The sequence below is a fragment of the Dasypus novemcinctus genome, chromosome 23, assembly GCF_030445035.2.
Source record: "Dasypus novemcinctus isolate mDasNov1 chromosome 23, mDasNov1.1.hap2, whole genome shotgun sequence".
In the NCBI taxonomy this organism is placed as follows: Eukaryota; Metazoa; Chordata; class Mammalia; order Cingulata; family Dasypodidae; genus Dasypus; species Dasypus novemcinctus.
The window spans coordinates 14,956,164-14,980,546 of NC_080695.1; the positions used below are offsets into that span (position 1 = coordinate 14,956,164).

The 24,383-nt window shown below is 45.6% G+C and overlaps 1 protein-coding gene and 1 pseudogene across 1 annotated transcript; both read left to right on the top strand.

Annotated features, from left to right (window-relative positions):
- Nucleotides 1-10,948: 10,948 nt before the first annotated feature.
- Nucleotides 10,949-11,072, top strand: LOC111764121 (small nucleolar RNA SNORA24; annotated as a pseudogene).
- An 8,299-nt stretch (nucleotides 11,073-19,371) lies between these two features.
- Nucleotides 19,372-22,111, top strand: LOC101446515 (gap junction gamma-3 protein). Its single transcript, XM_004458367.5, has 2 exons — nucleotides 19,372-20,065; nucleotides 20,893-22,111. The coding sequence occupies exon 2, from the start codon at nucleotides 20,899-20,901 to the stop codon at nucleotides 21,652-21,654; it is 756 nt and encodes a 251-aa protein (XP_004458424.1). The 5' UTR covers nucleotides 19,372-20,065; nucleotides 20,893-20,898; the 3' UTR covers nucleotides 21,655-22,111.
- The last annotated feature ends 2,272 nt before the right edge of the window (nucleotides 22,112-24,383 follow it).

A 24,383-nucleotide genomic window follows, 5' to 3' on the forward strand; every position in this document is an offset into this window, starting at 1 on the left:
TCCCAAATAGGTAACCCGATTCTGTCTAGGTTCTTGACCATGCTGCAGAAATGAACTTCAAGAGCCCGTCGGGTGAGTTAGGCCAGTAATTTATTCAGGTAGAGAGGGAAGAGAAATGGGAGAAAATAACAGATCATGGGTCCCAGTTAGAGAGGAAGGGGCTGAAAAGTGATAAAGCGGGCTGATTTACACATTACGGTTACCCATTATAGATTATAAATGCCCAGGTTTTACTCGTATGTTGATTCCTGTGGGGGGTGGGGTGGGCAGGGTGTGAGCAGGGCACAGAAGGCAGGAATTGGGCAGGACTGGCACCGCAACTGGCACTGGTACGGGCACCGGTATAGGGCAAGGGCAACAGAGCAAAAGAGCTGGGCTCTTGCTTTTTTTTTAAGATTTTTTTTTCTCTCCCCTTCCCCGCCCTTCCCACCCCAGTTGTCTGCTGTGTCCATTCGCTGTGTGTTGTTCTGTGTCCGCTTGTATTCTCGTCAGCAACGCCCAGAATCTGTGTCGCGTTTTCTTGCGTCATCTTGCTGCCTCAGCTCTCCGTGTGTGCGGCACCATTCCTGGGCAGGCTGCACTTTCTTTCGCAATGGGCGGCTCTGGCTCTCCTTACAGGGCGCACTCCTTGCACGTGGGGCTCCCCTATGCGGGGGACACCCCTGCGTGGCACGGCACTCCTTGCACGCGTCAGCACTGTGCATGGGCCAGTTCATCACACGGGTCCGGAGGCCTGGGGTTTGAACCTTGGACCTCCCATGTGGTAGGCGGACACCCTATCCATTAAGCCAACTCCACCTCCCGGCTCTTGCTTTTTAAACCATTAATTATTCTGCCCCTTTGCTAATGGGAGGGGAGAAGTTCCAGCTGTTTCCTCTTTTGATTGATTATCCCACTCATCAGGCCCCCAGGAGGGCCCAATCATAAAGTCCTTGGGGAATATCCAGGGCTTCTCCTGACTTCTGGAGGAAATCTTGTTCTGGATGGTAGAATCTTGTGGGGAGGGTCTTCCAGCAGCCATCTTGGGGTTTTTGATGTCCACACGGACTTCTTGCCAGCTTCCAGATCCATCTATTGATTCCCTATCTCATTAGCCGGCTTCACTTCCTCTCCTGTACCCGTCCCTGAGGGCCTTGAAATGGCAGGACCACTGGACAGAAGGTTCCTGGGTCTCTCAAAAATTCCATCCTGGCGATTCTTTCCCCTTTACTTTACTAGCCCTCACTAAACGGTAATGCAAGTGAGTCTGGGGAAGTGTTGGATTCCTTTAGGTTCTTGGCAGTGTCACATAAAATAATTTAAGAACACACGACTTTATTAAGCCAGTAAAAAGAATTTATGAAGAAAAGGGGGAAAAGAACAGAGCTTGCTGAGAAATGGGAGAAAAGGACGGAAATACACAGAGAGATTTGGGGCGCACTCCTCGAGGAAGAGAGAGCGATTTGACTTATGGGGTTGCCTTTATAAAGCTATTAATTACTCCTCCCCTTGCTAAGGAGAGGGCCCCCAGCTGTTATTGGTTACCCCATCAATGGTGGCTGATGGTAAGGCCTTTTGTGGGGATTATCTGGTACCTATGGGGAAGCCTGTTTGGAATTATCCAGGACCTCCCCTTGGCCCCAGAAAGAGTCCCAACTGGGACCTCCTCATCAAAGTCTTGGCAGGGGCCTCCAGCTTTGTTTTTAGTACAGTGGTTTCTGGGCTGGGGCTTATGGCCATGTTGTCTGTCGGCCATGTTGTCTGCCAGCCATGTTGTGGCTAGTCTTCTCCTCATGTTCCTGTACTCACTGCCTCACAAGTAAGAAATAAACCTTCATTTTTTTCAGCCTTCAGGATGTGGGTGAGGGCTGTTCCTTTCCCTGCAGTGTTCTTCTCTCAGCTCCTTCTCATCTCTCAGATCTCACCCGAGATGTGATATCTCCAACGAGTTCCCTTCCCTCAACCTTATAATTCCCTCTCAACACATCAGTCACTATTTGTGATTATTGTGTTGATTTCCTCATTTATCTCCTTTCTCCCCTGGAATATGAGCTGCCTGAGGGCAGGAAACATGTTTACCTGCTCTGTCCTTGCCAGTACCTAGCAAAGTACTACGGGCATTGCAAACCACAAAAAAGAATGATCAAATGGAGGAATTAATTAGTATGTTCCAAGACAAATGGTAATGTAATCAAATGAGCAATGCAAGGTTTTTTAAAAAAATAAGGTCCTTGCCACACATTCTTCAAGAAGCTCAGTTCTGTGATTCATACCAATTAAGGAAGAGGCACATTAAACACATGTTTTTAAAAGGAATCCACTGGACCCACTTTATTCTGCTTAAACTACTCAGTGCAATTTTAGGGTCACTGTTAGCGGCCACAAACAATGCAGACAAAGCTGACAATGTTATTGGTGCTTTTACTATAACAAAGGGAATCCCTTGTAAAGCATCTAAGAGGATGCAGAGATTCTGGGAAAGTCTCCTGGGATAGCTGGGTGATTTTTCCTTTTTTCTTCTGGCCATCCTGAAAACCCAGCTTTCCAGGGTGTTTGTTTTCATCTCAAAAGAGGGGGTCTGCTCTGAGTAAACATGAAACAAGAATCACTAAGTCAAGCAACAAAAGGAAGGCTCTGGAAAGTAAAGGAGGAAGGAAATCTGTGAGGCCCCTGCACCCGGGGCTGCACTGGCAGCTGTGTTTCACTCGGCCTCGTGCACACCTGCCACCATGCCCACTGCTGATGTCTGGACTACACACTCAAGCCAAGCATGTCATTCAAAGAGCCCTGCCCCGGGCACTGGGGGCACAGCCCAAACGCCTCATGCACATTGGCAGTCCCCTTCCCTGCAGCTCAGTCCCAGGATGCAGGACGCTTTTACCTGGGAGGTTAATAACCCTATGGATCGTCCTAAATTAACAGCTGGCAGAGGGCACAAGGAAACCAGGTGGCCCCAACTGAAGAGACCAAAGCCCCCTTGGAAGGTGGTTGCTCCCACCTCCCACCTACCACCCCCAGTGGCTCCAAGCAAGCTGCCTCCTCCTCTCTGTCATTTTACTACACCTTATTTGGTTTTATTTTTCTTTGTGTTACTTCCTCGGGTAGAGAGGTTAAGGTCACCATCACACTGAAGTACAGAGCCCCGACGACTAAGGGACTGCCTGATTTCCTTCACGCATTTACTTTCCCACTTCATTCCCTTCCACACATGTAAGAAATGGAGATTACTTTAGTTTTCACATAAAGGAAGAAAATATTAATTAATTTTTCCACTCCAGTCCACTGCAGTCTACTGCCTCAGTCTCCCACTCCCGGGTTAATCAGGAACAAAGGAAACCGGCTTAAGCCAGTCCTATAGCCAGTAAAAAGGATGCACAATAAAGAGCTAAGTCAATACCAATTCAGCATTAAATTCCATTCCTTATTTGGCAAAAGAAGCAGATAAAATCTAAAATGGCTGAAATGTGATAGGGGAAGTGGTTAATCAAAAACTTTAGCTCGGGGAAATTAGCCTTCTTGGATAGGCTGTAACCTCTGAAGTATCCAATCAATGAAGAAACAGAGGAAGGGCTTGCCTGTTAGGCTTAGGGGTATAAATTGTGTCATTTTGCTTTGTTTGGCGTTTTTCTGGGTTCTGCACACCAGCCACGTTTTCTGGTTGTCTGCCCCTTCTTGCAAGATTGAGAATAAATTATTTTCTTCTCCACAATCAGGTGAGCCTTATTTTCTTCCAGAAAAAGATTTCTGTCTTTCAACACATCATAGCCCCTGCCTGCCTGGCAATTCAGGAGCCCCTCGGCCCCAGGCCACGTGGCACAGCAACAGCGCCTCCTGGGTAGCTTCAAATTGTGGTGATGGACACGGCCTGACACGGCCTGCCCCTCTTCCTCTCTGCACAGGGGGGTTGGGAGGAACTGATTGACACCTTTGAGAGGCTGAAGAATCAAATCAGGTCCCTTGTGGCAGATGCCGCTGTGACCCGGCCCATGCCCTCTGCTCTTGCTCTCCCTGTGGGTCCCAACGTGGAACTCCTGCTCAGCTGCCTGAGGGATTTCTTTGGAATCTGCAGAAACTGCTGTTCCTCTGAGGCTCTGCAAAATTGCAGACACTTTTGAGGCAAGAGTGTCCCATGGTGAGAATCATGGGAATGGAGAGTTAAATCCTGCATGTCTGCGTTTGAATTTTGGAAATTGATCTATTTAAACGCAGAGTGATCACTGACACATTTGAACCCATTTCTTCCCTCTCAACTCCTGTTTTCTGTCTATTGCGCTGTCTTGTTACTTCAAACCTACAGAGCGTGAGGCCCGAGGCTGAGGATACCGCGGCGATGAGACCCCTGCTTCTGCAGCGGGGACGAGGTTCTAGGCTGGGGGCCCTCAGCAGCCTTTGGTGCAAGCAACAGATACTGCTGGGCAGATCCCACTGCTCCCATGGGACAGACTTTATTGTTACCTATTTAGTAGGCCCCAGAGTCAAAAAAAAAAAACACTTCAGGACTGTCTCTGAGGGGTAGACAGGATGGCAGCATGAGGAAGGAAGAGAAAGAGGAAGGAAGAGCAGGGGAGGAAGGACAAGAAGGCGCAAGCGTTTGGAGGTTGTTGGGGAGGTTTCAGGGGCCAGGCCTGGAAGTGGCGTCCATCGCCTCCACCTGCAGTCCCCTGGGTGGGCCTGGACGCATGGCCTCACCTGGACGCCAGGGCCCTGGGGAATGTGGCCTTCCTGTTGTTCAGGAGGTAGAAGGACGAGGCTTGGTGAACGGGAAGCCCGACTCGGCCACTGTCCAGGACCGAGCCTCGAGGCCCTCCAGCACGGGAGGCCGTAGGATGTGAGCTTCCGAGGAGGCTGAGGCAGCAGGCGTGTGTGACGGGGTTGTAGAGGTCGAGAGAGGTTCAATTATTTGCATATGAATAGGCCAGGACTCATAATAATTTTGGGAAGGAAAAAGGAATTTACTTGGCTGGCTGGACTCAGGAGCTTTCTCTTCAAAATCCGAGCCCCGAACAAGATTTTCGAGTTCTTTTTATACAGAGGAAGTGCCAAATGGTCCTTTGTTTCAGTGCTTAATAAGCTTAAATTAACATGTATTTTCCACATTCCATGTAAGCTTTTAGCATGGACTTCATACATTCCATGTAAGCTTTTAGCACATTTGGTTTGCATGTTCCCTGAATATTTAAAGTTTATAGAGTTTGCATTGCTAACTAGTTTTTCTGTGACTGGAGTCGTTGCAGGACTGCAGCTCTTACTGTCCCACACGCTCAGCTCAGGACACGTACAGCTCAGGTTATCTATGAAGAGATGAACAGTCCCCCACTCATGGCCTACATCATTTCCCCCTTTATGCCAGCTTAACTTGCTAAGCATTGGCATAGTGATTGTGGGAGTTATGAGGTGGGTGGCTGTTTGTTGGTTTGATTGATTTCTCCACTTATCAATTTCTCAGTGAGGACCTAAAGACAAAGTTTCTGGGTAACATCTGGGGCTTATCCTATTTTCAGAAGATGTTCTCGTCCTGGACAGTAGAATCCTGGGGGTGGGTCCCCCTAGCAGTCATCCTGGGGGTTATTGGTGCTTACATGGAATTCTTGCCAGGCTCCAGATCCATCTATTAATTTTATTTTACCCTTAGAGTTTACACCTTTAATCTTAAAGGGGTGATGAAGGGAGATGATCTTTTTTCTGTAACTACTTCCTGCTGGCCATGGGTTGTAGTCCTTACCTAACAAGGTGTAAAAACTTTGTTATTTTATTTTGACTGGAGGAAGATGGATATAGCATTCTGTATGAAACTGGATGAAGTTTTCATATGGCTAATAAGATGTTCATGCTGAAAGAAACAAACTCAATTAAAATTTTGGAATACCTGTTTTTAAAAGAGGACATTGGATTACAGAGGTAGACAAGGTTAGGTACCTATAAAGACAGCACCCTTTTTAAAAATTGGTGGGGAACAGTATATATATATATATATATATAAAAGATATATATATTTTAAGTTATTTATTTTCAGAGAGAAATTACAATAGATAACAGTATTAGGTACTTACCTTTGTTTTGAAGATGCATTTCAGGCTGTTTAATGATTGGCACACATACTCATGTGCTTCATCAGGTGCTTCTGGTGAATTGGCACCTTTTGGGCAGTTAGCTTCATTCAGGATTAGTGCACCAAGTTGGAAATTCTCTTAGTTTTTAGCTATGGAAGTGATCAGAACTACAGAATAAAGTTTTGTACATTTTGGTTTTAATTGTACAATTCCTGGTAATTTTGACTGTTCAATGGGTGACCCATCACTAGCAGGCAAGCCTCGTTTTGTCACACAGTAGAGTACAGTAGAGTAGTAGGGTGGCTGAGCCTGGAACCAACTAACCCGCTACCTGCAAGCCACTGGTGGCCCCATTTTTCAGCTAAGATGGCTTTTTATTTTATAGACGTGCTCGTTAACTATGTAGAAAATCAAGTTTACCAGGAATTTAAGATGTCTAATGTACTTTTGTACTTGATTTAGAATAGAAAAGATAACATAATAATTATTAGGCATATATTTAGAACAGGATAAAGGTATAGCACTTAATATTAATTAATGTATTACTTAAAGCATAAGGATTCTGAGTTGCAATTAATAGTTTTAAGTTTCAAGTTCGTAATACTTTACATGTTCTCTCTCCATAGGAGCAGGCCATAATGCCAATTGTGTTTAAGTTTTACTTATGGTACTCTGGTGATCATGGCTCCCCTCGGTACGTTCTTCACACAGTGAGCAAGTCACAGCATCATCGATCCTAGAGAGACGCTAAGAAGGTAGTTTCCAGTATTTCGCTGGTCTGGTGCATAGTGCTCTCTGCTACTATAGAACAGTGCCAGTCTGGAGGTGATATTCATTGTACATTTGGCTGTACCGAGCCATTGTTGGCTACTGCAGGAGTTTGAAACCCCACCGTAGTTTCTGTCAACCTCAGGAGCACAACCAGAGGTGTGATGTAGTAAATATTTCTATTGTTTGGCAGGTCAGTGGCCAGCCTAGCCAATAATTCACATGGAGAGGTAACTTGTAATGTTTTCAAGGCCTGGTTTGAATGCACAAGAGAGTTTGACAATGTTGAAGTTTATCTTTTGATTTTTATATACCTTTTAAACATTTTCAATGCAATGTTACGTATTAAATGGCTTTGCTTATTTTTACAATTTTACCATGAAGATATTAGTAGGTATTTTACCTTAGTAGCAGAAGAAAAAAACTATTATTCATTGTTAAAATGAAAACGGAAGATTTCTAATGGAATTAAGGTAAACTTTTTTACCATTACTTAAATATGCACCTTGCGGTGACTTTCAGACAGGTTTTATTATGACGAAGTTACTTTTTGTCATCAATACCAATCCAGGTTTTAGTTAACAATGGCTTCTAGAACTAGAACCATTTAAATGTTTCAGTTTGGAAGATGTTTTTACCAGCTTTGTATAATTGGCCACAATTACAGACTGGCAAATTTACTCTAGATTACAATTAGCAACCAATGGAATCTACTGCATACATTTAAGAGAGAGCAGTTCTACACTTAATTTAATTGTATTAAATACTAGCTTACAGTTCCTACTATTTTAAAGATTTAATAAACTTAAGAGATAATACTTAAGCTAAACAAGTTGAAATTGTTATTGATTAAACAAAGAATGTTGTTTTCCTTTTTACAGGAGCGTAAGACCTTTTATTTTTTTGATAATTTTCAAACTGAATAATTTAAGAAGCATCCTAACTTTTAGGATCTGGAATATAAAGCAATTATTTAACCTGTTTAAATTATAATTTAATAAGTATTTCATAGCTGTTAACAGTTCTGCATATTTAGACTTTTTATACCATTTAGTTTAATTTGGGTTTTTGAAATATATATATTACTTACATTACTGCACATTTAACCTTAATAAATTGAGCAAATAGGCAGACATGAAGTTGGATACAGAAACACCATTCAGTTATTTAAAACCCCTTTTTCTTTGCTGGTTAATTCAAAATATAGTTCCCTTATGGGTTACATTGTTGTTTGGAGGGAACCTGGCAAGCATTTGGGCTTTTGTTTAGACTGGAAAAAAATGGGTAGCTTTTACTCATTTTTTTTTTCCTGAGACAGCCTGAACAATGGGGGTTGCTTAGTAAGGCCTGGTACACTGGGAAGGGTATTGCTTATTCGTGGAAAACCTGGCATTGGTTATTTCTGATTTCTGGTAGAAATAGCCCATCAGAATTAATTTATATTAATTTAAAGGTCAAGGAAAAAGACAGTTTTTCCTTTAAAAGGGTAAAGAGGAAATGAGAAGACCAAAAATATTTAGAATGGCATAAAAGTACCCTTTTCTTCTGATTTAATTGTAAGTTTTTGAAGTTAAATATTAAGTTGAATTGCTAAGGGGTGGAACTGTAAGCTAATGCGAATGCAGTTTATAAATACTATCACAATAGTTTAAGACCGGGGGTAAAATTAGCTATAAAATAACTATAGGGGGAAACGGACTTGGCCCAGTGGTTAGGGCGTCCGTCTACCACATGGGAGGTCCGCGGTTCAAACCCCGGGCCTCCTTGACCCGTGTGGAGCTGGCCCATGCGCAGTGCTGATGTGCGCAAGGAGTGCCCTGCCACACAGGGGTGTCCCCCGCGTAGGGGAGCCCCACGCGCAAGGAGTGTGCCCGGAAGGAGAGCCACCCAGCACGAAAAAAGTGCAGCCTGCCCAGGAATGGTGCCACACACACTTCCCCTGCCGCTGACGACAACAGAAGCGGACAAAGAAACAAGACGCAGCAAATAGACACAGAGAACAGACAACGGGGGGGGGGGGATTAAATAAATAAATAAATCTTTAAAAAAAAAAAAGCATGTTTCGTATAACACTAGATCAATTATGAAAAAAATAAATAAATAACTATAGGATAACTTTAAGTAATAACTACCACCATCACAGTAAGCATTAGATAAACCTGAAGTAGCCATAAATAGAGGCAAATTAAATTCAATATCACCATTACAATAGCCGAAATCCAGACCACATATACTCCATTGTAATAGCTTTAGTTATAGATTTATATATATATATATATATATATATATATATAAAGGTACTTATACAATGATTTTAATTCTTAGTTATGGTTTTTAGTATGTTTTATTTTAAGATGAATTGAATACCTTTATTAATTAAGTTACAAGAACCTTATTAGTAACAACCCTGTGATGCTTTCCAGTTTTTTCCTAGTAACTAAACAAATTTAATTTGCAGGTTATGCTTTTAATTCCCCAGCAAGACAATATTGGCACTTAAAGACTCATTTTAAGTTACCTTTTATCGTGATTTTTAGGTGCAAGCAAACTAACAAAATCCAAACACAGATTTTAAGTGGAACACAAAGTTAAGTACAGATTAAAACAGAATTCCATATCTTAGCATTTTAAGGAACTCCCTGACCCTAATTGATGGCACATGAGGTCTTATTTTGATTACTATTTATACCTTTATGGCACAATTGAGTTTTTTTTAAGATTTATTTCTCTCCCCTCCCTCCCCATTGTCTGTTCTCTGTGTCCATTCGCTGTGTGTTCTTCTGTGCCCGCTTCTATCCTTATCAGCGGCACCAGGAATCTGTGTTTCTTTTTGTTGTGTCATCTTGTTGTGTCAGCTCTCCACGTGCGCGGCACTATTCCTGGGCAGGCTGCACTTTCTTTCACGCTGGGCAGCTCTCCTTACAGGGCACACTCCTTGCGTGTGGGGCTCCCCTACATGGGGGGCACCCCTGTGTGTAACAGCACTCCTTACATGCATCAGCACTGTGCATGGGCCAGCTCCTCATGAGTCAAGGAGGCCCAGGGTTTGAACCGTGGACCTCCCATGTGGTAGACGGACGCCCTATCCATTGGGCCAAGTCTGCTTCCCACAACTGAGTTTAAACTGAGACTTTTGAGGTTTATTTTTTCAGTTTTTAAGGAGACATGACATGAGGTTTCTGAGTTTTCAGATTTATTTGTTTTTGCTTTGTTTTCTGCAGTTTTTATGACCCTTACTGCTGACTGTTCCCAGCCAGACCTTTAAAAGGGCTATCAAGTGAATAGAGGTCTATTGTTTGCAAGCAATAGCCTCCTTCCTTTAGACAAGTTTACACCTTTAAAATGTTTCAAAGCATTTCCACATAGACTTACAAAGAGAGAGATTCAGAAAAACAGAACCTGCGCAGGTTCTTTGGCACTTTAGGGAGGGAATTTCATTGCATTTATTCTGGTATTGCTTGCCCTCCCCCTTTACCTCCCCTCTTCCAGGCAGTCAGGTGCATAGTGATTAAATAGGAATGTGGCTTATGAATAGAAGGCGTGGACTCACTGGAAGGGGGCAAGCCACTCCCCCCCTTTCCCAGGCTTTCTGTTGATTTGTTGTTTTTTTCCCCTACGAATCCTCCTAAAGGGAGGAGTGGGGAAGGTAAAGGTGAGTCCCAGGTTGCTAAAACGGCTTGAAAGAACTTTTCAAATTTGGCGCCTTTCCCAGGGACCTCCTGCCCTGGCAGGGCTATGATTTAAGTTACTGGCTCCATCAGCCACCCTGACTGGGCCAGTTTTAATAACCTTGGGTGCATGGCGTGGACACTCACACAGACAATCCCCGAGCTCCAGCAAATGGGGCAGACTCAGAGAGGCAAGGCAGCAGAGCATGTGTACACACATTTAGCCACCGTGGTTTTGCTTTATAAACTACAATCAATTCACTCCTTTGCCAATGGCAAGGGAGGGTTCCAGTTTGACCAAATTTACCACTTTATATAATTACACAATTTAACACCAGTATTTAGTACACCCAGACAGAAGCACAAAACTTATCAATCTGACTTACAAGTTTTATATTTTCTTCAGCATGCCTGCCCCTGCAGCCATTACAAACTTTAGAAAGAGAGAAAACTTAACATTGGCATCTTAACAGGATCTCCTGCTTACATTTGCTGTCTGTAAAGTGAATTCACTCCCTTCCTAGCCATGAAAGAGCATTTTCTTGTTTATTGGCAAAGCTGTCACCATTTAATTGGTATCAGATTCTGACTTGCACAAGTAACATTCTTTACTGTTAAAAATTGCAATGTTTTGAGTTACCGGATGAGCTTTTCTAACTAATTTTCAAATGTTTCTAGGAAAAGTGGACTAATGTTTCAGACCAGAGAATGTAACAAGATGTCAAGAAATCCACAATGATAAAGATGAGGCTTTATTTGGCATCTTGGCAGTGGATCGTCAAACTTGAATTTGTATTGTCTTGGGAATAATTTCTGGAAACTATATAGGCCTAAATATTGATTGTTAAATAGAGCATAGTATTTAGGCAAAGAATGAAATGGGTGCTTTGTTACAATTGGATAATATGCTTGATTCATCTGGGTGATCATCTAGGATGATTAATAAGGTGGGAAGGTAAAAAAAAGAACAAGACTTTATTCTTGGCATGGTGGAAATTTATAACTTTATTTACGAAAGTGTGTGTTGAACACTTAAAAGTTATGACAAAATTTGCTATAATGAAGGTGTTATTTCATGAACCATGTGTTCTAGTTAGGGTTTAGCAAAGTTAAGGCCATTTTCAGAAGTTCCTTGGAACAACCATGCCCATTCATTTACATATTGTTAAGGTTTGTTTTCTGAAATGGTGATTATCCTTAACAAGTTTTGCCAGCCCCTGGTTTATGTGTTACTTGCACCTGTCCTGTAACTTACTGAAGGCAACTTGAATAAAGAATGCATTTTCTTGTAAAATAAATAAATAAATAAATAAAGTGAATTCATCCGCAATTCAGCACCAAAACTAAAGGACCCCAGCTCACTGTTCAACCTTACATTCAGATCAAATCAAGCCTCACTGCAAAGCCGATCCATTTTGCTGTAACCAAGATTTTCTAAATCCAAACCAATTTCCAGGACATTAGGACTTGAACCTATAAACATCCTTTTCTATTATAATCAAGCCATCCCTACCTCAGTGGAGACAAGACCAGAACCAGATGCTAACATGCAGTTAGACAAACCCAAACACCAGGCTTTTTTTCCCTTTTTTTTTCTTTCCTTTCAGACTTTGAGAGAACAGCTTCCCCCTGAATTTCTGGAGGTACTGAGGCTCTGTCAGAAGTGGATCAACCTTCCTCTTCTAACATTTAAAGTTAGTTTTTCCTGATATGCTCCCCGGGGGAGTCTTACCTTTTTCTGTGTTTGAAGTCTTTTTCGTTCCCAGAATTTTTTTCCAGACCTTTCATTGCCCTCAATTTTCATGGGAAAGATTCCAGTGGAGCCCACATCTTTTCTGGATTAAATGTAAATGTAAATCCAGAGTAATTCACATGAGTCCTCCTGGCTTCCTCAGGGATCTGGAAGGGGTAGCGAAATGCTACCTTCTCTGGCCTTCATTTGCAAATCCCAGGAGAGCCCCCAGATGTTGTAGAAGTCGAGATAGGTTCAATTATTTGGGTATGAAAAGGCCAGGACTCATAATAATTTTGGGAAGGAAAAAGGAATTTATTTATGGCTGGCCAGACTCGGAAGCTTTCTGTTCAAAATCTGAGCCCGGAACAAGATTTTTGAGCTCTTTTTAGACAGAGGAAGGGCCAAATGGTCCTTCATTTCAGTGCTTAATAAGCTTGAATTAACATATATTTTCCACATTCTAGGTAAGCTTTTAGCCTGGACTTCATACATTCCATGTAAGCTTTCAGCACATTTGGTTTGCATTTTCCCTGAATATTTAAAGTTTATAGAGTTTGCATTGCTAACTAGTTTTTCTGTGACTGGAGTTGTTGCCATGGTTACCAAGGGCAGGACTGCAGCTCTTACTGTCCCACACGCACAGCTCAGGACACATATAGCTCAAGTTATGTACTGAGGCAGGGGCGTGTGTGACGGGACAGACTACAGGGGAAACAGCTGCAGGGAGTTACTCAGATTGAAAACTTCACAACACACTTTCCCCTCACAGCTCAGATCCAATCCACCAGCAAATGCAGCCCCCCTCCGATCCCTCAGCCAGGCCAGCAGGCTTGCTCTCCAGAATTTATTCCGAATCCAGCTGTTTACCATCCCCTCCACCCCTGCCTCTCTGGTGCAAGCCCTTCACCTGGACTTCTACCTGGCCTCCCCGTTTCCACTCTTGCCTCATTGTGGCTCTTCCCAGCAGCTGAAGGGATGCCTGTAAAAACTTCAGTCACGTCAGTAGCTGCCACCCCCGCTCTAGACTCCTTGCCAAGGTCTCCCAGGCCTTACCTGATCTGGACTTGCTCTCCTGCCTCTTCCAGTTTCTTATCTCTTACCTCACCCTTCTTGCTCTTCAGGCTCCAGTCTCACTGAGTCTTTTGAACACAACCAAGATTGTTGCTATCCCAGGGCCTTTGCATTTGCCACACCTTCTCTCCAGAATGTTCCTTTCCAGGTCCTCCCAGGACTGCATCATTTACATTGGAACTCAAATGTCATCTCATAGAAAGGACTACTTTTAACCTTTTTTCCCAGTCACCTCATCTGTCTCATTATCCTGTTTTAATTTTTCACTACACTTTGATTGTTTACATATTTGTGGCCTCGAGCCTTCCTTTAGAATATAAATTCCATGAAAGCAGGAAGTTTTTCATTCACATCCACAACAATATCCCCAGTGCCTAGAACAATGCCCAGGCACAGGATAAGTGCTCAATAAATGTTTGTTAAATGTGTGAAAGCAGGAAGAAAGGAGGGTTCATTAGTGTCAGATGCTGCAGAGATCAGTTGGCTTTGATAGTATGGGGTGTTTGGTGACCTCGGAAAGAGCACTTTCCATAGATGCAGGCTATGGAAGCTCTACAGGGGCTCCTTGTGCGTTTTCTCTGATCTAGTGCTTTTCCTGGAACATATTCTTTATGCAGAAGGTACAGAACATTCAACTCCATGTGAGTATGTGTGTGTGATCTCATTAATAAGAAATCATATCTTTTGGGGAAAGTGCTATTTTCATGGCTCTATAAGCGATTTGAAAATGGGAAACATCTAGAGGGAAGAGTCTCATGTCCAAGTGGAGGCTCTGGCCGCATCCCCATTCCCTCTCTGGCTAGAGGTGGTAATTCTGACCTCTTGTTTTATGCTTCTTCTGTGTTCAGAATGACATCAATGATCTTAGAGACAATGGTTGAATTTGCAAATGAAATTAATTAAAATCCATCCACATTTAGAAATGAACATGACCCACACATCACTTTACAGGGGAAATGGGGACATGAGATATTATGAAGCTGGAGTAACAAAGGTGGGATATTACATAGCAAAGATCCTGGAAATGATGGCCTCAGCATTTACTTCCCAGTAATGCCATCACGGTTATCTCTACTTCAAGTGATGACCTTTCTGAGGTTATCTCCAGCCCCCTCCCCCCGCCCCATCTAACCCACTGTGCTCATTAACATCTGATCATGCCGCTCTACTTTAAAGCCTTCAGCTGTTATACTCAGAATAAAGATCAGACACCCCATCGTGGGCCAAAACTCTCCCCAGTTTGAACCCTAGCCACCTTTGTGACTGTATAGCCCTGATTGGGATGATCTACTTCTGGTTTGTTTCTCTATTGTTAAACACCAATCGCAATGCATTTTTCCCCCTTTATTTATTTATTTTTTAAATGTTACAATCAAAAAATATAAGAGGCTCCCATATACCCCCCACCCCCTTACCCCACTCCTTCCACATCAACAACCTCTTTCATAATTGTGGCACATTCATTGCCTTTGGTGAACACATTTTGGAGCACTGCTGCACCGCATGGATAATACTTTACGCTGTAGTTTACACTCTCCCCCAGTCCATTCAATGGGTATGGCAGGATATATATAATGTCCAGCATCTGTCCCTGCAATATCATTTAGGACAATTCCATGTCCCAAAAATGCCCCCACCTCACATTACCTCTTCCCTCTCCCTGCCCTCAGCAACTACCGTGGCCACGTTCTCTACATCAATGGTACAATTTCTTTCATTACTAGTCACAGTAGTTCCATAGTAGAATATCAGTAAGTCCACTCTAATCCATATTTTATTCCTCCATCCTGTGGACCCTGGGATGGTGATGTCCACTCCTGCTTGCAGTTGTAGGCACTCTCGTTTCCCTGGTGTGGTGGTTGACCATCAATGCATTGTAACTGAGGGCTGTTAATAAATATTTCTCGAATAAATAAATGAACTCTGAAGATGAACAAAGGGAAAAATCTCTGAATTGGAATTTAGGAATGGGAAATATGAGGTCCGTGCCTTCCTTACTCTGTTCCTACCTCCCTCCCCCCTTTTATTCCTTAGTTTTCTTTTTTTTTTTCAAAGATTTATTTATTTATTTAATTTCCCCCCCTCCCCTGGTTGTCTGTTCTTGGTGTCTATTTGCTGCGTCTTGTTTCTTTGTCCGCTTCTGTTGTCGTCAGCAGCACGGGAAGTGTGGGTGGCGCCATTCCTGGGCAGGCTGCTCTTTCTTTTCACGCTGGGCGGCTTTCCTCACGGGAACACTCCTTGCACGTGGAGCTCCCCCACGCGGGGGACACCCTTGCGTGGCACGGCACTCCTTGCGCGCATCAGCACTGCGCATGGGCCAGCTCCACACGGGTCAAGGAGGCCCGGGGTTTGAACCGCGGACCTCCCATATGGTAGACGGACGCCCTAACCACTGGGCCAAAGTCCGTTTCCTAGTTTTCTTTATCTTTCTTTCCACGTGAGAAGAAACAAACAAGAGAGTGGTGATGGGCTGGGCTGGGGGGGAACCCAGCACCCTCAGGTAGCGTGAAGAGCGGCTTCACGCAAATGCTACCTCTTCCTGGAAAACTCCCAGATATTCCCATCTGAAAGAAATCTCAGCATTGAGGAGTGCACGCTGGATTTGCTGATTAGGGCGGGGGTTGTGGGAAGTCCCAGGAAGCAGGACGCTTTTACCTGGGAGGTTAATAACCCTGCGGCTCTTCCTAAACCAACAGCCGGCAGGGGGCGCAAGGAGACCTGGTGGGCCAACTGAGGAGACCCAAGCCGCCCCGGAAGGCGGCTGCTCCCACCCCCCGCCCGCCACCCCCGGCGGCTCCAAGCAAGCTGCCTCCTCCTCTCCGTCATTTTACTACACCTTACTTAGTTTTATTTTCCTTCGTGTTATCTTCCTCGGGTAGAGAGGTTAAGTTGATCACCACACTGAAGTAGAGAGCCCCGAGGACTAAGAGGGGGTCTGGCTTCTTTCCGCGTTCACTGTCCCCCTTCCTTCCCCCCCGCACACCCCCGCCCCTGCCGCAGCCCGCACCCCACGTGGCGCAGCAGCAGCGCCTCCCGGGCAGCCCCGAGCTGTGGTGACGGACACGGACACGGCGGCCGCTCCTCCCGTCCCCACCGTGAGCTACAAACCCCTACACCCGTGGCTTGGACATCGAGGATCTGAGGAGAGAGCCGCTGCCTGGTGGCAGGTGCCGCGGCGTCCCCTCTGCGGTGCGCCGGCAGCGGCCCTGGGGGCTTTCTCTGGAATCAGTGGAAGCTGCTGTCCTCTGAGGCTCCGCAAAATTGTGGAGACACTTCTGAGGCAAGAGTGTCCCACGGTGAGAATCGTGGGAATGGAGAGTTAAATCCTGCACGTCTGGAAATTAATCTGTTTAAATGTAGGGTGATCACTGACACATTTGAACCCATTTCTTCCCTCTCAAGCCCTGTTCTCTCTCTACGGCGCTGTCTTGTTACTTCAAACCTCCAGTGTGAGGCCCGAGGCTGAGGATACCACGCGATGGCAGATGGCCCCCGCCTCTGCAGCGCCACGACCTTCTAGGCTGGGCCTCAGCGGTCCTGGTCCAGCAACAGATCCTGCGGGGCCAGGGCCCGCTGCCCGATGGAGGGCTTTACTGGTAGGTATTTAGTAGGCCCCAGGGTCAAAGGACCCGCTGCAGGCCTGTCTCTGAGGGGAAGACAGGAGGGCAGCACGGGGTCCCGCCAGCAGGAGCCCTCGGAGGTCTCATCACAGCCCCTCGGAGGAAGGGGCTGCGGCCACGTCAGTCTCTGTTCCTCACAGTCGCTCGGCTCAACGTGCACGTCCTGGGGGAGAGCGGATCGGCCTTGCTGGGGCCACATTCTCTCTCCATGACCAGTGGAGCTCCTGAAGTCCCACTAAAACTCCTCACAGAGGGAGTCATCCTCCAGAGAAAGAGAACAATTCCAGGGAGCCAAAATCAGAAGCCTCCTATGATGGGACATGCTTTTGTTTGTCAGGCTGCCCAAATGCAATATGCCAGAAATGGGTGGACTTTACAATGGGGATTTCTTTGCTAACAAGCTTACAGTTTTGTAGCGGTAAAGATGTCCAAATCAAGGCATCATCATGCAAAACTTTCTCTCCAAAAACCGGCTGCCAGTGACCCTGGACTCTGTCATAGGGCAGCGTCTGCTGGTCTCACCCTTCTCTTGCAGTTTCATTGGTTCAGCTTCTGGCTTCCCCCAGCTTTCTCCCTCCCTCCCTCCCTCCCTCCCTCCCTCCCTCCCTCTCTCTCTCTCTCTCATCCCGTTTATAAAGGACTCCATTAAGAGGATTAAGACCACCCTGGGCCAGGCTTACTGAAGTAACCTAATCAAAGGGTCCTTATCCGAAGGAACTTAATCAAAAGGTCACACCTTCAATAGATTTACACCCACAGGAATGAATCACCTTTAAGAACTTGATCTTCTGGGATACGTACAGTCTCAAACTACCACAGAACACAACCAAATGAAGAACCAGGTGCCATAAAGTGTGGTAAAATATGACCAAACAATTCATAAGGGGAATTTAAGAGACTGTGAGAACACAGAGCAGGGACAGCTTCAGAGTCTAGACTTAGGGACAAAGGGGCGAAAAGGGTAGTTGGCCTCTGAGTAATTGAGAGCTGTTTCATGGGCCAGGGAAGGGAGGTGGGGGAAGTAGAAGAGATACGCTGGAGAAGTAGACCAGGTCCAGACCTCTGGGGCTTCAAAGGACTAGACGAGCAGTTCATACTTTAACCAAAGGAAAGTGGGAAACTTAGAAGGTCTTTAATCCAGAATAAACATGATTATATCTGGATCAGGAATTCAAAAAAGGTCGGTACCAGAGATTCTTATCTTGGGACATGAACATACACTGATTCCAACATATGCTGGTTAAACACGGCACAGAAGGGGGAAGGATGGGAGCTGAACTCTCTGCTGAGGCCACATCAGGGCAGGACAGTGCCTTCCACAGGGTGTTCCTGGGGGTCCCCAGAATTTTGGAGATGGGAACTTTCTGCTTCACTATGAACCTCTGAAAGGGTCTGACCTACAAATCACATTGGATGAAAACGTAATTCTCACCTTAGAACCAGCCTCCCCTTTGCCATAATTCATTTGCTACATTTTGCCTTTCTCACCCAGTACTCTAGCTCTCACCTGCTGGGCTTCAAGGGCACTTGTTTGGCTTTGAACTTCAACTTGCAGTGCCTACTCTCAGGCAAAAGAACTGATGACAAAAGAAAGCTTCTTTAAGAAAATGTGTTCACTGGGAATGCTTTTCAGCTGCAAGGAATAGCATACTTGAGTAAAGTTAGCTTAAACAATAAGATGTTTTTCGCACATGGTTGCTGACCAGTTCTGGGCCAGATTCTTTATAATTTTTTTGCCCCTTCCCTCACTGATCTCAAAATGGTTGCAGAAAGTTTAGGATCATGGCCTCAGAAATTATGTTCAAATCCTAGAAGCAAGGAGGAGGTAGATAGGTAAGGTAATGCCCAAGCTGTCTTCTTCCTCCTATAACTCCTGCCTTTAATCTTGGAGGGAAACTTTCCCAAAATGTACTTCCCACGCCCATCCCACCAACTTCCCTTTACATCTCACTGGCCACATATATACCATGGAATGAACTCCTCTTTCTTGAGATCAATAGATTTCAGTCAATTCCTTAAAAAAAAAATCAAAGGGAGTTTTTAGCAAATAAAGAGTGTAAGAAAGAAATTACCATGACCATCAGGCACAAAACAGAATGCCTATTTCACTGTTCTTCAATAATCTGGAAGCTCTAATTAATTCCTTAAGGCAAGAGAAAATGAGGAGCTCCAGTATTTAAAATATTAATATTAGTAATATCTAGTAACAGCTGATAATAGAAAACCCAAGAAAACCATTGGCAAATTCACTAAGATACAAAAGAGAATTCAGAAAAGTCGACGGCAAATAAATATACAAAAATCAATAGATTTCTTATATTTCAACAATAAACAATTAGAAAATATTAAAGAAAATAGCAACAGAATCACAATAGCATTAAAAAGAATACAACAGCTAGGAATGAATGGACATTTTCTCAGGGTTGATGAGACTTTGGTGTCCTGGTTTAGATAAGTTATTGTTTTGCAACCAACAACCGACTTTGGCCTTGAGCCTGATACTTGCCTTTAGGAGCCCCGGTAAGACGCTCTCCTAGCCCTAAGCTCAAAGGTGCCTCCCACACAGGCCTCCGCTCTGCCCAGGTAATGTGAGGGGTCAGGGGTGAAGTGGGGTCTAGGGAATCAAAGGAAGCCAACTTGCAGGGACTTGAGAAGTGTTGGGAACATAAGAATTGGCAACAGTCAGTATTGACAATTTTTTCCAGAAGCTTTCCTGAAAATGATGATGAGAAAACACTGGCAGCTAGAAAGGACTCAAGAGTGACTCAGAATGTTTGGAGGCAGAGGCCAGATGGTTAGGCACGGACCTGGGGGCCGCATTCCTGCACGCGGGCCAGGGCCCCTCCCTGTCCTGGGCTGGAGAGGGCACAGCTCTCCTCCAGGCCACCCCCTTCACGTGCCCTCCCTCCTGCCCACACAGACTCCCAGAGTAATCCTCTAGCCCCTCCCCTTTCCAGGAAACCCTGATTCTGTGCCTTCATAAACCGCTGGGCCGCCTCCAGCTGCAGTGCTTCTTCCTCTGACAAAGGCTGCCTGGAAGGGAAAGGAAAAGGGGAGCAAGCGGGTGGTGGCAGGAGCACCCCTGGGAAGAGCCGGCTCTAGTGTGCTCTGGAGTGAGGACGCTTCCAAAGCCCGCTTCCACCCGTGTGCTGAAGCCCCCACTCAAGCCTCCAGGTGAGTGCCCCGAGCAGGGAGCAGGGAGGAGGCACCAGGATGGGGTCAGGGGTCCCTGGGAGCAGTTTCTCAATGTTGTCTCTCCTTCCCTTGGCATGATTATTTGAGTTACTTCCATATTCTTCTAGCTCTTTCCTCTCTCCAAGATGGATCTAACTTCCATTCTTCCATTCTGCTTTCCTTTGTAAATTTCATCTGGACTACCTGTTCATATCTGCCTGCATCTGAGCCTGAATTTTTTTTTATTCTTGTACGTCTTAAATAGATCTTATATCCCTTTTTTTTTTTTTTAAGGAAGCACTAGGGATCGAACCCAGGACCTCACATATGTGAAGCAGGTGCTCAAACACTGAACTACTACCCACTCCCCATCCCATCATTTTTGAAGGCACTAAGCAGAATTCTTAATGTTTCATTACTTTTGTCTTTACAAAGATGTTTCCAGGGATATGCTTCCTCTGAGTTTCCATGGAAATGAATGGTCCTTTTATTGACAGTCATTTTCTAATGGGACCTTTTTCCTTTTTTGATGAGGACAGATCTGTCAGCAGGGCGGGTGCCTCGGACCACCTGTCCCCTGTAGGCAGCCCAAGGGAGGTGACCTGTCTCGCAGGCACAGACCTGGTGGGGAGTCCTGGTCCCCGAAACAGGCTGGAGGCGCGTCTCCCCAGCAGTTCTTCCTTGGGGACTGCAGGGCACAAAGGGCCGCAGCCCACCGGGCACGGGAGGGAGAACAGCGTTGCTGGTGGACGCAGCACGGTCCTGCCCGCAGCCCTGGCCCCCGCTGAAGTCACACCACCACTCGGTCCTCTCGCCCTCTGCCCCAGGCCAGGATGAGCGGGCGCTTCCTGAGGCGGCTGCTGGCCGAGGAGAGCCGCCACTCCAGCCCCGTGGGGCGCCTCCTGCTGCCCGGGCTCCTGGGCTTCCGCGTGGCGCTGCTGGCTGCCTGCGGGCCTGGGGTCTTCGCCGACGAGCAGAGCGAATTCCAGTGCAACACCGTGCAGCCCTTGTGCAAGGCCGCCTGCTTCGACGCCCTCCAGCCGCTCTCCCCGCTGCGCTTCTGGGCCTTCCAGGTGGCGCTGGCGGCCGTGCCCGGCGCCCTCTACTTGGCCTTCACCCTGTACCACGTGCTCTGGCACTGGGAGGAACCGGGAAAGGCGAAGGAGGAGGACACGCTGGCCGTCGAGGGTGATGGTGGCCGAGCGGCTGCCGGGTCCAGGGGCCGCAGGCTGCTCTGGGCCTACGTGGCTCAGCTGGGGGCTCGGGTGGTCCTGGAGGGGGCCACCCTGGCGGGGCAGTACCACCTCTACGGGTTCCACGTGCCGCTCCTCTTCCGGTGCAGTAGATTCCCCTGCCCCCACATGGTGGACTGCGTGCTCCCCCGCCCCTCGGAGAAGTCCCTCTTCCTGCAGGCCATGTTTGGGGTCAGCGGGCTCTGTCTCTGCCTCACCCTTTTGGAGCTTGTGCTGGGTCTGGGGAGGTGGCGGAGGCCCCTGGGGAAGTTTCTAGGTGTGTCTTTGTCCTCCAGCCACAACCCTGTCCCGGGCTACACAAAGAGCCTCAGCAGCGCCCCCAGCCCCTGTGCCTGAGCGGCCTGGGGCTCCCTGGAGGCCACGCACCCCAGCCCCAGCGAACAGGGGGGCAGCCCACGGCCTCCCCCATGGCTGTAGCCAGGAGGACGGAGCCCATCCCCCAACAGGCCCCCCAGATTCTGGTGGACAACGATGCTGCGTCTCTGCCAGGTGCGGGAGCAGGCGGGGGAGGCGAGCCAGGTGTGCTGGCAGGAGACCTGCCCTGCACAGGTGGGGCCCTGAGACTGGTCACCTGGAGGGAGAAGAACAGAATGGATGAAGAGGAGAAATTGGAGACTGTCCTGCAGGCCAGTGAGAGACGGACCCGCAGACAGAGGAGGGACACGGCGGGGTGTCCGTCTTGGAGGCCGATGGCTTTGCAGTGTCCGGCCCGCTGCCCCTAAGGCTGTCCTCCCTCGCTTGGGTAGCGTAAGATCCCACGTGTCCACTCAATAAACGTCCCTTTTTGCTCTCACCGCCTTGGCTGGGTTGTTTCTTGTTCCCGATGAATAGCTGACAGTGACCATCACTGGTATCAAGCCGTGGGGTTCGAGAAGAAAAGGAAGTGGGGAACCAGTTTCACAATGTTGTTCTATCATCACCACCATCCGTTATCTAAACTTTTCCTAGAGAATTTTCCAAAGGGGAAATTTAGTTTGAATATTCATCACTAGAATAAAGAAAATTAAAATGAAAAAAAAGCACAACAAAAGATAACACTGTACAACATAAACAATGAACTTTAAAAAATACAATTAATATAACTTATGGGTTATATTTAACAATAGTATTGTAATATTCTTGCATCAATATCAAAGATGTTACTGTGTTAATAATAGGAGAGTCTGGAAAAAATATACCAAATGTATGGTATTGCTCATAGTTAGTGGTAATAGTCTGATAATGCTCTCATAGTCTGTAACAAATGTTCCACAACAATGTAAGGAGTTATTGGAGGGGTGAAGTACGGGAATTCTGTACATTATGCATGATTGTTTTGTGAGTTAACAGCTCCTCTAAATTAAATATATATCTATATAAACAAACAGTGAATCCTAATGTAAACTATGGATTACAGTTAATAGTACAATTAAAATAATATTCTTTTATCAATTGTAACAAAGGTACCACACTAATGCAAGGTAGAAATGGTAGAAATAATGGGAGGCGGGGAGTATAAATGAGAACTTTACATTTTCTGCAAGAATTTTCTATAAATCTACAACTCCTCGGATAAAAATTTTTTTATTAAAAAAGAATCAGAAAAAGAAGAAGACATTTCTGATTACAGGTGCCTTTTCCCTTGCACTTTTTCCTCCTCACAAGCTCAGAATTTAAGCTTAAAGGAGTTCCGACTCCTTAAATAGGAACCGAGAGGCATTGAAAAGGTTCTTCTTGTACTGTAGCCTAAGTATTAAGTTATTCGCCAAACCTCACCACTGAACACTTTGTTAGTATTTAAAATTAAAATATGTTTATATAAGATTGCATGTTAATTAAGGAAAATTTCTATATTTAAAGAAAAGGAGAGGCGGCAGACTTGGCCCAGTGGTTAGGGCTTCCGTCTACCACATGGGAGGTCCGCGGTTCAAACCCCGGGCCTCCTTGACCCGTGTGCAGCTGGCCCATGTGCAGTGCTGATGCGCGCAAGGAGTGCCCTGCCACGCAGAGGTGTCCCTGCGTAGGGGAGCTCCATGTGCAAGGAGTGCACCCCAAAAGGAGAGCCACCCAGCGCGAAAGAAAGTGCAGCCTGCCCAGGAATGGCGCCTCACACACGGAGAGCTGACACAACAAGATGATGCAACAAAAAGAAACACAGATCCCCGTGCTGCTGACAACAACAGAAGCAGACAAAGAAGACGCAGCAAATAGACACAGAGAACAGACAACCGGGGTCGGGGGTGGGGAAGGGGAGAGAAATAAATAAATAAATTTTTAAAAAATAAAATAAAATGGGAAACATTATTTTTAAAAATAATAATAATAAAGAAAAGGAGAAAGAAGAAAATTTCAACAACATCCCATCACTTGAACATAACCATTTTCTTTCTTCTATACATTGACTTTTTAAAATATATAATTATATATAATTTCCCAAATGAAATTTACATCCTAATTATTTCCTCGGGTTGTTGCGTATTCTGTGAAAGCATTCTTTCTCCAGTATTAATATTCCACTGGATTGATATTCCATAGCCTAATGGAAACTTTTCCCTTGGTGGAGTGTTGATGTTGTTGCCAGGTTTTGTTGGGAAATACAGCTGTGATGAGTATCTTTGTGCCTGCCTTTTTTTTTTAGGCCAGTAAAAAGAATGTATTGGGAAATAGGGTAAAAGAACAGCTTGCTGAGAAATGGGAGAGGAGAACGGAAATCCACACCAAGATTTGGTGTGGGCTCCTCTAGGCAGAGAACAAGCTCTGGCTTCTGGGGTCACCTTTTAAACTATTAATTATTCCTCCCCTAGCTAATGCTCAGAGGAGGGGCCCCAGATGGTGGGGGCCAATGATGAGGAGCTGTTTGGAATATCTGGGGCCAAGGGGAGGTCCCAGAAAGAGTTAACTGGGACCTCAAGGTCAGAGTCAAGATCTCCGTGGGTTCTCACAGCCATGTTGTCTGTTGTTCATGTTGTCTGTCAGCCATCTTGTCTGTCACATCCCTGCCTTATTTAAAGCTTCCTAATACATATTACTAAGTTGCTTTTTGAAATAATTGTTTTATCCTTCTGGAGACAATTGGTCTTTAGATA